The sequence below is a fragment of the Medicago truncatula genome, chromosome 1 (genome assembly GCF_003473485.1).
Source record: "Medicago truncatula cultivar Jemalong A17 chromosome 1, MtrunA17r5.0-ANR, whole genome shotgun sequence".
NCBI lineage: Eukaryota > Viridiplantae > Streptophyta > Magnoliopsida > Fabales > Fabaceae > Medicago > Medicago truncatula.
Genome location: NC_053042.1, coordinates 32724923 through 32737034, shown reverse-complemented (window position 1 = coordinate 32737034; position 12112 = coordinate 32724923). Strand labels below are relative to the sequence as shown.

At 34.7% G+C, this 12112-nt stretch overlaps 1 protein-coding gene across 3 annotated transcripts; it reads right to left on the bottom strand.

Annotated features, from left to right (window-relative positions):
• Positions 1-1909: 1909 nt before the first annotated feature.
• On the bottom strand, positions 1910-10119 carry LOC25484052 (uncharacterized). 3 transcript variants are annotated; one of them, XM_024778696.2, is made up of 15 exons: positions 9976-10119; positions 9030-9141; positions 8516-8643; positions 8266-8413; positions 7999-8108; positions 7739-7822; positions 7607-7655; positions 6988-7079; positions 6378-6510; positions 6161-6231; positions 5663-5916; positions 4637-5584; positions 3438-3539; positions 2398-3314; positions 1910-2195 (listed from the first exon to the last, which is right to left on the bottom strand). In XM_024778696.2, exons 2-14 carry the CDS (start codon positions 9120-9122, stop codon positions 2797-2799), a joined length of 2730 nt encoding a protein of 909 aa, XP_024634464.1. In that variant the 5' UTR covers positions 9123-9141; positions 9976-10119; the 3' UTR covers positions 1910-2195; positions 2398-2796. The 3 variants fall into 3 exon arrangements, with proteins under 3 accessions (XP_024634464.1, XP_013468255.1, XP_024634469.1); XM_013612801.3 differs by having other exon boundaries at positions 4637-5581; XM_024778701.2 differs by having other exon boundaries at positions 6161-6225.
• Positions 10120-12112: the final 1993 nt, after the last annotated feature.

The window sequence follows — 12112 nt, the reverse complement described above, 5'->3', positions numbered from 1 at the left end:
AATTCAAGGAGACAAGGATTGTTTTTTTTTTATTTAAATATATTGAGAGGATTTGTTAACATCCTATAGAAGTCTTATCTTATGCACCACACTAGATCCCCGACGTTAAAATTGATCCCATGACCGTACCAACAAAATTGAACCTATATTTCACATTTTTAAATCAAAGTTAAAATTAACTAAGAGGGGCACGTGACCTTCTAACTTACTCTATAAAAATTAAGGCAAGATATATTTTACTGCCTTTTAAGTTCTTTAAATACTCTCTTTCAGAAGAAAAAAAATGCTCTTTAAATAGTCCTTAAAAAAAAATTGCTTATATCTTTCTTCAAAAAAAAAAAAACTTTAATTATCTCTCGAAATTTTATTTTTTTAATTGTAGTATCCCTTAATTTTTTTTTATAGTCAAAAAAACGTGCACATCATTTTTTTTTACCGCTTTTCTGTCAAATTTCATTAGTGTTCTTTAAACTTATTCATGTTTATGAATTCAAACCCATAAATTGAACCAATCTATATCAACAACTGTTAAGGTGAAAAGGGGTTTTTGACAATATTGGTAATGATATATTAAAAAATAGTGAATAATTTGGGAGTGAAGGGTTTAGATAGTGATACAAACAGGTGCTTCATTTTTTCCCAAAATAAAAAAATCCTAGAATAACCAGAAGCCACGTGATACCAGTATCTTATTCAGAGAAATTTAAAATTGATGTTTAATGTATTATATGTACCTTTGATGTGTTTTGTTGATTTATTTTTATTTTTTTTTCACTTGACCGGATGGGATGATACATGAGTATGGTGAACAAATCGATGAATAACTGCTCCAAAGTGAATGGGATTTTGGAAAAAATTTAAGGCCCTTATTGGATAGATAAGACTTTTGATAAGAGTTTATGAAGAGAGACAATCCTCATCTTAAAAGTCAGTTTTGTAATGATGAGTTGGACCCCAAATTTCAACATGGTACCCGAGCCTATCGATCGGGCCATCCACCATTTATATACACGCACCAAGCCTAAGAGTGTTGGGAGTGATAGGGTGTATCAGGATAGAACCAAGTTCCACATCGGATAGGCATGACTCTTGATGAGCTTACAAGCGGATAGGTAGGGCTCTTGATGAGCTTACAAGCAGATTTTTTTAAGATGAATTAGGCCTCAAATTTCAATATGGAATTATAGCATTTTGGTGAAAATATGTTAAAAGAGAGTGACTAATTTAGGGAGGGGATGGTTTAGCAAGTGATGCCAATAGCTTCTTCATTTTTTCCCAAATCAAAAGTCGTGAGATGCCAGTAGCTTCCTCGAAGAGATTAAGAAATTGATGCTTGATGTATTATGACATACTCATAAATCATGATGTGTTGATTCTTTTCTTGTCCATTTGAATGGATACGCGAGTAAGAAGGTAAGATACAGGTAAAGGACAACAAAATATGTGGTTGTCTCTCCGCTAATTATCAATATGGAGGGAGAAAAATTCAAGATTTAAACTTATTAATTTAAAAACTGTAGAAAAATCTTGGCAGCTATAATTGCGTAATGGAATTTGAACTGAAGCTCTACTTTATTTTCCTGCTAAAACTACTACCTTAACAACATCCTATAAGACAACCACTGATAACTGATTACCATACACTTGAGATACGAGAAAATGAATGGCAACTTGCATACTCGGATTGACGAGTATTTAATAATTTAAAATTTTTGGGTTAAACTGTTATACGTCCACCCTGTTATAAGCTGTTATTAGCCCCAGTACTTAAAATTTGTTTTATTTGATCATTAGAAGGCATAGGATTGGTAAACAAAATTGAGGGAAGGATTGGTAAATTTTTAAGTACTGGGATTTGGTGCAAATATTGACTTGCCCTAAGTATCAACGGATCACCTTCTCATATAGATATATATTAAACTCTATTTGGTAAAAAGTTGGTACTTCTGTAAAACCAAAACTAACTTTGTACATACCACAGTATTAAAGTCATATTTGTTGCATATACTAATCAGTGAATAACCGAATACCGAGTTTGGAAACAAATTCTGAACAAAAAATTTCAGGCATGAAGAAAACGTCAAATCTAGATCACCTATTTCACCATTCATAGCATGAATTTCCCACCAGTAAGGCCTATAACTTCGATTGTAGTTTCTTTCGTTTGATGACAGATTTCTTGTAACCCAGTTTAACTGCAAAAATAGAGTAGCGAACAAGTTGTATCAGAAACTGATCATATAAAAGGCAAAATTTAAGGTAAATGGAGCAATCTTAGGGCAGCGATTTCAAAAGGAAAAGTACAGGTGGATTTCACAAGTGCTGGCTCCATCCTGCTATGTATGTTAGCACACATGCAAATTAATGATATTGTGAAATTACCAATTTAAAACTCACCATAATAACCGCCAAGGTCGGCTCTCCTGACATTTACCCCATAGAAAAAGTTGACACCGTTTGCCGGTTATGTCTGACAACCGTAACGCATAGGACCCAGATTCCAGTGCTTGGCAGTGAAGCTAAGCAAACAAGAGTGGGTGAGGATTGCCGTTGACCATTTGATGGCATAATTGTGATAGAATTTCAGGGTACTCAAATTCCAAACAGATTTGAAACAAGTCTCAAGGTACAGCCAGACTGCCATAGTAAAACACAATTTCAGCCACATAAAGGGATCTTTTAACATTTTGAGACAGGTTTGATCCACACACTGCCATCTGAGAGCCTATTAGTGCATTGAAGGGAAATTGAATTATAGTTGAGACGCAATCTCCACCATGAATATTAGTTGTTCAGTCAATTCAGGTGCTTAAACTTGATATTCTCATAACTAGGCATGAAATTGTTGAATCCCCCTATTTCATTATTCAATACTTCAGACATAGACAGGCCACTGAAATAATTGGAATCATTCCAACTTCCCCACTGGTTATTTGAACCAAGAATATTACTACTGAACTGTTGAGAATGCAGTTGTTCAGAAAATGGTGTGTTAGACTGAAATTGATCAAGAAACCTCGAATTAGTTCTATAAGCATCACTTTGAGGTGAAAACCTATTTCCAATATGATCTGAAAGTCTTAAATTCTGCGAAGCTGTAGATTGTTGTTGTATTAACAGCTTAAGTCTAGCATCATCTTCATTGCGATTGAATTGAGGAAGTAAAGTTTGCCCCAGGTTAAAAGGTGTACTATTCAGCCTTTCTTCCACTATTCCCCTACTAGGGTCCAATACCATAGGATTCTTGAACTCAACATTTCCTATCCTGCTGATATTTACAGATGGAGGAGCATACTGTGGCTGCAAATGTTCAACTGAAAAATAAAAGATTTATGAGAAATTTCTCTATAACATGTACAAGATGTAGCTAAGAAGCAGAAATACACAAGAAAAAGTTAAAATAAGTTAAGTAATTGCTAAACCATGAAGAGTTATACCAGAACTATTACAACTCTGTTCTACTCTCCCGCGTGAAAACCCAGGAGGTATTCTGTCCGACATTGCAAACCCAGGTGGACTTGAAGCATGAGCTTTTGCCACTGATGAAAGACAGAGGAAAAATATCAGTTTGATCAAGACTTATTTCAACAGAGAAGAAAAATCAACAACGATGAAGTATATCATGTTAAAAAGATACTTGATATGTCACAGACACAGGAGTAAAGTATTATTTCAGATTTAGTCGTAAACATTTCATGATACACCAAGGGACAAAACTTCTACTATTACCAACTAAGAACCTCGGCTTTATTCTGTCAAAAAAAAAAAAAGAACCTCGGCTTTATTAAAGATGCATTAAATACAAAATAATTAATAGCATGACTGAAACACATGACATTTATGATATAAAAAATAATATTTTTAATTGATAAATTTATCCAAATGTTCTTTATATTATATTTGCACTTTTTAATAGGTTAGCACTGTACAGTTGAGATCCTTAATTGGCTAGTTTTAAAGCATAGCTCCTTAATTCACAATCACCGTAAAGCTAAAGTTCATGCACACCACTATTCTGATTGCAGCATTGTCTTTTTTTTTACCAAAGATTGCAACATTGTTGATTACAATTAAAACCAAATAACTTCAAAAAGACATCCAAAACATATATACAGGAATAACAACCACATAATAAAATAAAACAGAACTACAGAAGAAAAAAATACCATCATATTCCATTTACAGGCAAATAACAGAAATCCTATGAACGTGAAATATTGATAAATCCTAAATTAATGTCTTAGCCTACTTACTAACAATGAATGACTACCTCTAAAAGAAAAAAACTAATCACTATAAACAAAGCCATCGACTATGAATGTGTGTCAAGTGCTCAAATTACCATTTTCTCCATCAACTAAGTGAACGAGAAAGATAAAGGTGAGAAGAGATTCTCCGGATTTTTAAGGAAAAATCCAATTAATTGAGCAAGCAGGATGCTACAAGAAAACTGGCATCATGATATATGCATATAATGTATAAACTCAATAAAGTAGAAGCAACTATGACAGCAGAGAAAACCTGATTGGAAGGAAAACACTTATCCTCCATACTCAAAGATGAAGTGCTTAAGTATGTTACTGATTAACACACACTGGAAAATTCTTAAAAAAAAAACAAAAACAAAAAAACTCACTGGAAAATTTAGAGGGCGCCAGAGACAGACTTCCATCAAATTTATCTGATAGCACATAATTGCTTGATGGGAAAGTGTATGGGTGTTTTACAGCGAACATGTCTTTGTTTCCATTACAACCACCAGATGCATAATTCCCTTTAGGATCATGTCCAGCAACCCCAAATGATTGCTGCAAATCAGAGGTTTTATTCAAGGAATCATTTTGTCTGGCAAAGGAAAACCTGGACTGATTATTGTCTTGGATTTTGCGCGAAGCAGGTGCTTTGAAGGATGTGTATGGCTCATCACTTTCATCCAACAACTTAACTATTGAATCTTCCCATGCATCTAGTTCCAAAGACAAAATGTTAGATATGATGTTGTTTTCTCCGACGTCTGAAGAAACCTTGTTATCAACATCGGAACCAGTACCCTCACTCTTCACGGTCTTCTCCAATCCTGCCCCCAAGGGTTCAGTAAAATATTCAGAAGGCTTCCCCAAATGATTCTGGTTACAAATTTGATTTTCCTGCTTCAGATGATGGCTTGATTGGCTTAGATTCTGAGGACAATGAGGTGAATAATGCCTGGATGCTAAATTATCGCTGCCTTTGCAGTGTTGCTGTTGATCACAGTCTTTGTTTAGCATATCATCCACAATTATATCTTCCCAAAAAGCTGGTGTGGTTGAATGATCTTTACAATACTCATTATCTTGATGCAAATGCTTCCCTGAAGAGGGATCGGTCGAGTTAGGAGTAAAAAGTATTCTGTCCGAATCACGGGTGAAATATGAATCTTCAACATGACTGTTGATGCTAACAGATGATAACTCCGAACATGAGCCAGGCACATCCCGATTTGAAACTGCCTTGTTAGTATTCAAATCATGTGGTCCGGTGATCTCCAGGAAGCTTGTACTCACAGAAGGTGCAGCCTTTTCTTGACCAAGGCCCACGGAAGCTGCTGAATAAGTTTCACAGTTAGACAAAATAATGCCAGAAAGTTTCTTCACAGTAACCTCATTGATAACAATTGACTCACATGTTTGAGAATTTCCACCAATGTGATGTTTGTTCAACTCTGAAGGTACAGATACACTATTGGTGGAATGCACGTCAGAGCTGTCTTTAACTTCCCCTGATTTTTTTGTATCACGAATAGACCTTTCGGTGCAAGCAACCCCTGGCAGGGCTTGGGAATCAATAGATGCTTCAATCTTTCTATTGACCAGATTACCAGCACGTAATGAAGATGAACTAGTATCCTTTGGAAGACTGCCAGATACACACCTTGCCCTAGTACAATATACCGAAAAGTCAGCGTTCACACTAAAAAAAATGCTAAAAGCGAATTTATGGTGGTTAGCTAACTGCCATAAAAATATAGCTGGTAGTGCAGCCTAAAGCAGAAGCATGTGGCTACTACACTATTTTTTTAAAAGAAAAAACTGTAGATGCTGTGACCACCATGAAAATAGCAGCCGTACTGCCATGCAAAACAAATTAATGTGATCATACCAAACATTCATAAATTCATTACCAAGAGTTGGCTGCAGGAAGTGCTGTTGAATTGGCAGCTCCATTGCTTGAACAGGATTCTTTAATCTGGTTCTTAATTGTCAAGATGGATAACAGACAAGTGAGTTAAATAAAAATGTCAGTTCACTGCCTAAAAAAACAAAATAGTAGAAAATTGAAGTATCATATCTCCCACAATAAATAAGTTTACCACAGAAGTAATGTTCATTAATACTTACATCTAAAGAACTTTTGGAAACTACTTTGGTGGCTGATGACACATGTTTAGGATCATCTGGTGGTGGAGGTAAAACACTCCCTGAAGGACGATTCAAATTATTTGTAGCACCAATGATTTGTAAGACCCTACTCCTTTAACACACAAAAGACAAAACCAAAACTACTATCAAAGAAAATATAACAATCAACATAAACATAGAATAGCATACTAAAAAATAAGAGTATGTCTAACTAGAAGGAAGAGAATGCAATCCAAGACAAATAAAAAGAGGTCATACAGAAGGAAGGTAAAAATACTAATGAACCATGATATACACATAATTGTTTGACATATTTGTGGAAATTATGGAGAAACCTAAAAGACTGTGTTATGCAAGATGTAGGTTTTTTTTTACTATATGAAAACTGAAAGCAATCAAACTTAAGAGGATCCAACACCAGAGAAGTAAAAAGACATTGATGTGTAACCATTAAAATTTGAACTACCAAATGAATACACAATATGGTCAAAAGACAACAACTAGCTGAGGCTTATATAAGCACGACAGCAAATTCAAAAAATCAATCAAAATGGAGAGACGGTGTACATGAGTTGAGAACCAATCATACCTTGCAAATGCTAATACTAATTCATCTTTGGTAAAGCTATCTTCGTGAGCACCATGATCATGTAGATACAAACAATCTCTATTGCTGCAAGGCTGGACCAGCAAGATAATTTATATAGTATGTGAGGAACCTATTACTATGGTCTATATTAGGATACAGCGGAAAGGAAATCAGGGAGAATTGAATAATTAAGTAGCAGATTGCATGGGAAACAACCAAGATACACCTAGTGTAGTGATTTACGTAAGGAAATAATTTAGTGGTTCAGGCGACAAAACAAAAAGGGAATCCGGGCTGGGGGCATCATTGACCTCTATTAGCTAAATAAAAAATGAGTTAGGGAGAAGTAATAGGCCGGAAATGAGTAGTCCTACAAGTCAGTAAAGCAGAGTGAAGGGTTCATCAAATACCCTGTGTTATCTTTTCAGTTTTCGTCATTAACGCTCTTGTAAATCTACGATTTCGACACTGCTTCCTACCGGTACCAGAATTATTTCCGGAATAATACTATAGATATACCCATTCTGCAAAGTTTAATCCAATTTCTAGCATAATAGCACAAAGATGTAGTTATGTGTCATAAAATATTCATAAATTCAGCTTATAGTGTCTATTTTACCACATTTCTGAGCCATGCATGACAATACTTTGTGGTTCCAAAACAAGCCCTGCAAATGAAAATAACCACCCATCATCACAAAATCATGAAAACCTCGCAAGTAACAACCCAATCAAAATGGTATATCCTTACCTCAATGATCTACCTTCTAATACAAAAAAATGAACTGATTGAATACATCGAACTGCTTCAGATTCTTTTGAGTAAGTTATATACCTAAAGATAAGAAAATTAAATCAACGAATACAAAACAGCCAAGAAACAAATTCCAACCTTCAAAAGTCAAATGATAATTAGGTAGAGAAAATAATGACATAAACAAGGGAAAGACTATAATTTCCTACTTGAGCAACAATTTGGTGGTTGCTTTAAAGACATTCATAACAACTTACACACAGCAGATGTTGTTTGCAGAATGTTGAATAACGCCCGTTGCTGTACGAGATATAGACACTTTCAACACCTTTCCATACCTTCCAAAGTACTCCCTACGTTGAAGTAGCTGGTGTAATCCAAAAAACATGTTATCAATTGAAGGGAAAAAATGGTTAAGATGATTTGCAATTTAAACAACACAAACTAATATGGACTATGCCTTCCATGCTCCACACAGTCGCATCTATCAACAGTTAGAGACAGAACAGAATTTAAGAACTCACATCTTCATCTGCAAGGTGAAGAGGCAGTCCAATTATGTACACGAGGTTGCGCTGAATGACTCTAACATCAGTAAGATGTTTCCTTCCATCTGATGATTTAGGCTTTAACTTCGGTATTTTCTTTTTAGAATTCATTTCAGCAACCAATCTGCTAAAGCAAGGCAAGCATATCAGTATTACCTAGAAATTGATTGCTTAATAATAACATTTAATATAAAAAAAAAAACAGAAATTCCAGCCATAACTCAACCTTCGACAGTTAGCTGCCATTGCCACAATGCGTTCTTTGTCGTAAGGTGAACGGCAGGCAGGACAGCGGCCTTCAGTTTCATCCTTATGTGCCATTTCCATTATATGATGCCAACACCATACACAGATCTGTGAAAAGAGTAAGAGCAAAAATTAACAAATATTGACCTGTTTTGCTTTTCTTGCTTTAAGATAAAGATTTGTTAAACAAGTTTTTAAAACTTTGTAAACAAAAGCAATCCGCCAAATAGGTTTTTTCAGTATCAAAAGACAAAAATATTTTATATAAGAACTCATAATGTCTTCAGTGAAATGCTAAGTACACTGCACAGTTTTAATTCTAACTTTTGATTTTCACAACACACGAGAGATTGAAGCATTATCGATGGTGAACATTAATTTCAACAAGCATCAAACCAGGGTATTCAACGATAAATTAGGATACACGTGTAAGAAAATGGACGACATTCATGAAAATACATTCATATTCCTTAAGTGAATACAAAAGCTTAAACCTCATAGCCACATTTGCACGGCTTCAGATGCTGATCAGTCAGGTCCATCTCCTCGGTACATATCGGACATGATTTCCCTCCTTTGTCGCCCATTTTTCTCCACGGTATTCAGCTACACAATAAATGAATTATTAAATAAAACCCTATCGACAACAAGAAAACAATTATGCGCAAACGACAAAAGCGCTACACGATAAAAAATACAAAAATTAATGAAATACAAAATAAAACCCTAAAACCAAGAAGAACAACAATCATCAACCAATGACCAAAGCTACACAATAAATAACTCGATGAGATATTAAATAAAACCCTAAAAACAAAGAGAGAGAGAGAGAGAGAGAGAGAGAGAGAGAGAGAGAGAGAGAAAAGTCAGCCACAAATGATAAACCTACTCAGAATGCACCATAACGAGTGAAACTCATTGGTCCAAAACACAGCACATCAACATTTTGCTACTGAATCACAACAAGCACTAATATGATTTTCAATTCTGTGTGAAAACTTCATCATTATTCAAATTCAAACCAATCATAAAAAGTGACGACAAAATTAAACCTAACAATTGCAACAAATTTCAACTAATTAAGCTTTTCAACAATCGATTAAAAAATAAAAACGCTAAACAAATTAAAAACCCTAACAGAAATGAACATTCCGTTAACTCTGACAACGTATACAAAAAATAAGCGGAAAAATCAATTCAACATAAACAAACACAGAATAATCGGTAATAATCTTCACATGTTGAAAATTGAAATCACGGAAAAAATTAAACGTTAAAATCGATTACATTGTGATAAACACGAAACTAACTAAGCATGTAGCAGAAAATGCGGTTGAATCGAAATTCGAAAAGTGTAACCCTAAGAAAAAGTGAAATGAAAGAAACGAGAGAAATGAAGAATCTCGAAATGAGGGTTAGGGTTTGGAGAGGAAAGCTTACAGTGAGAGCGGAGAAGAGAGAGTGGTGGCAGAGCAATGTGTGTGAGTGAAGTGACTAGTGAGTGAATGAGAGAGAGAAGGATAAAGAGAACGATAACGCGAGATACAAAACATATAGTAGTTAGTACTTGTTATTGTGTACGTGAGTGAGTGAGTGAAAAATCCTGTGTTTGGAAAAGGATTTTTACCTTTATTATCTCTTGTAAATTTTGTACTATTTGCTTCTTAAAATAATCGATTATTTTTGTTTGGGCAAAACACAAAATTATAGTAATCTAATAATTCATTCTACTATGTTACTACTAACACACCTTTTCTTTCTTAAAAAAAAAAAACTCACCTTTTCTTTTCTATTATACACTTATAAATTTCTTTTGATAGGAACAATGTATAATATATGTAAGATCCGAGGTTCAAACCCCGGTCACCACAAAAAAATACACTAATAAAACGCAAAAGAGCAAAAAACAAGGGAAAATTATATATAATTTTCGGAATCAAGTTCGCACAGAGTATGTAAGGAAGAGGTTCGATGAAAATGACAAAGGAGAGGTGTGAAACATTAGTTCCAAGGTGGAACTTGGAAGAAGCATCAAGCTTAGCTAAGAATTTAGTATAGTTGTTTCCTTCACAAATGTTGTGAGTCGTGGATGTATTTGCAAGTTGACATTGCATTGTTTAATTTTTTTTTAAAATATCAAATATTTATCAAGTTATGGACGTGGTCCTCCAAACCCCTCCCCTCCAAAAATCAACCCACAAACACACATTTAATGTTTTGAATCAAAGCAACGCATTTATGAAATCTAAGAGATGGCTCCTTAAGGATATGAAGATAGTGTAGGGAATCCTTATAGCAAATAACAAATTCAAAGTTCAACTCTTTGTCCAATAAAAACTTTCACATAATAGTATGAAGCTCGACAAGGAGTATGTCAGACGAGTCTACGATGTGGCCTAAAATATGGAGATAAAAAATCCAAAAAGGTGACAAAATAAGCCTTTGAATCCAACCATGATGGGTTACGTAAACGGTTGTCATCAACATTAATGATGGTGCGACTATGATTAGAAGAGTTCTACTGAACCTATCTATCCTCAAGGCTTGTTACATTAAGAGTGACAAAGATATTATGAGCTTCATTTGCTAGATCATAAGTAGGGATCCTGGTATTGTCAATGAGGGAAGACCAAAGCCATTGATATAATCCTTTAGGAAGTCCCAAATGATGTTGTTGAATGTTTTCTCCATATCAAGTTTGAAAGCAACATCACCATTCTTCTTATTATACTTCCACATGTCGTGAACGATTTTGCAAAATAATAGCATTGACATGGGTCCAATAATGGAGTCAAGGAGGGGGAGGAGACGGTTAGCAAAGACTTTGGTAATAATTTTTGTAAATTATGTTGCAAAGGCTTATGGGTCTTAGATCCTTAAACGTGGCGAGACGGTCATTTTCAAGGATGAGAGCAATGAGTGTGTTTATAGATAGTGGGATAAAAGTAACAAGATACAGAAGCGTTAAATAAATTGTTGAAAATGTTATCGCATGTTGTCTGCCAATATTACTTAAAGAAAGTGCATTTTAGGTTATCAAGTTTGGAAGCCATAAAAGATTATTTGGAGTTAAGGTCTAAGGAGACTTTTTTTTGTTACATGATTAGTGAGGAGAAAATGTGGAAATAAGTGGTCGTAGGGAAATGGATTCTTTAGTAGGTGTGTGTGTGTGAGACATGGAATAAATCTAGGGTTAATAAATCTTTACCCCCTGTAATATAGGTCATTTCCGGTTTTTTCCCCTGTAAAATTATTTCTGTTTTGATTTACCCCCTAATAGGCCAAGCAAAAACGAAAATTTCTTGAAAAAAAAAATTGGTTTTTGTTTGGCATATTAGAGGGGTAAATCAAAACAATTTTTTTTTACAAGGGGTAAATAAAAAAAATAATTTTACAGGGAGAAAACCGGAAATGACCTATATTACAGAGGGGGTAAAGACCTATTAACCCATAAATTTATTCCTCGTCTTATAGTATTTTTAAGATCACATTTCAAGGTATCAACCCAACACCACTGAGCCAGCCTGTGTGGGTTTACAAGTCTACTACTAAATAACCAAATCTTATGAATACCTAA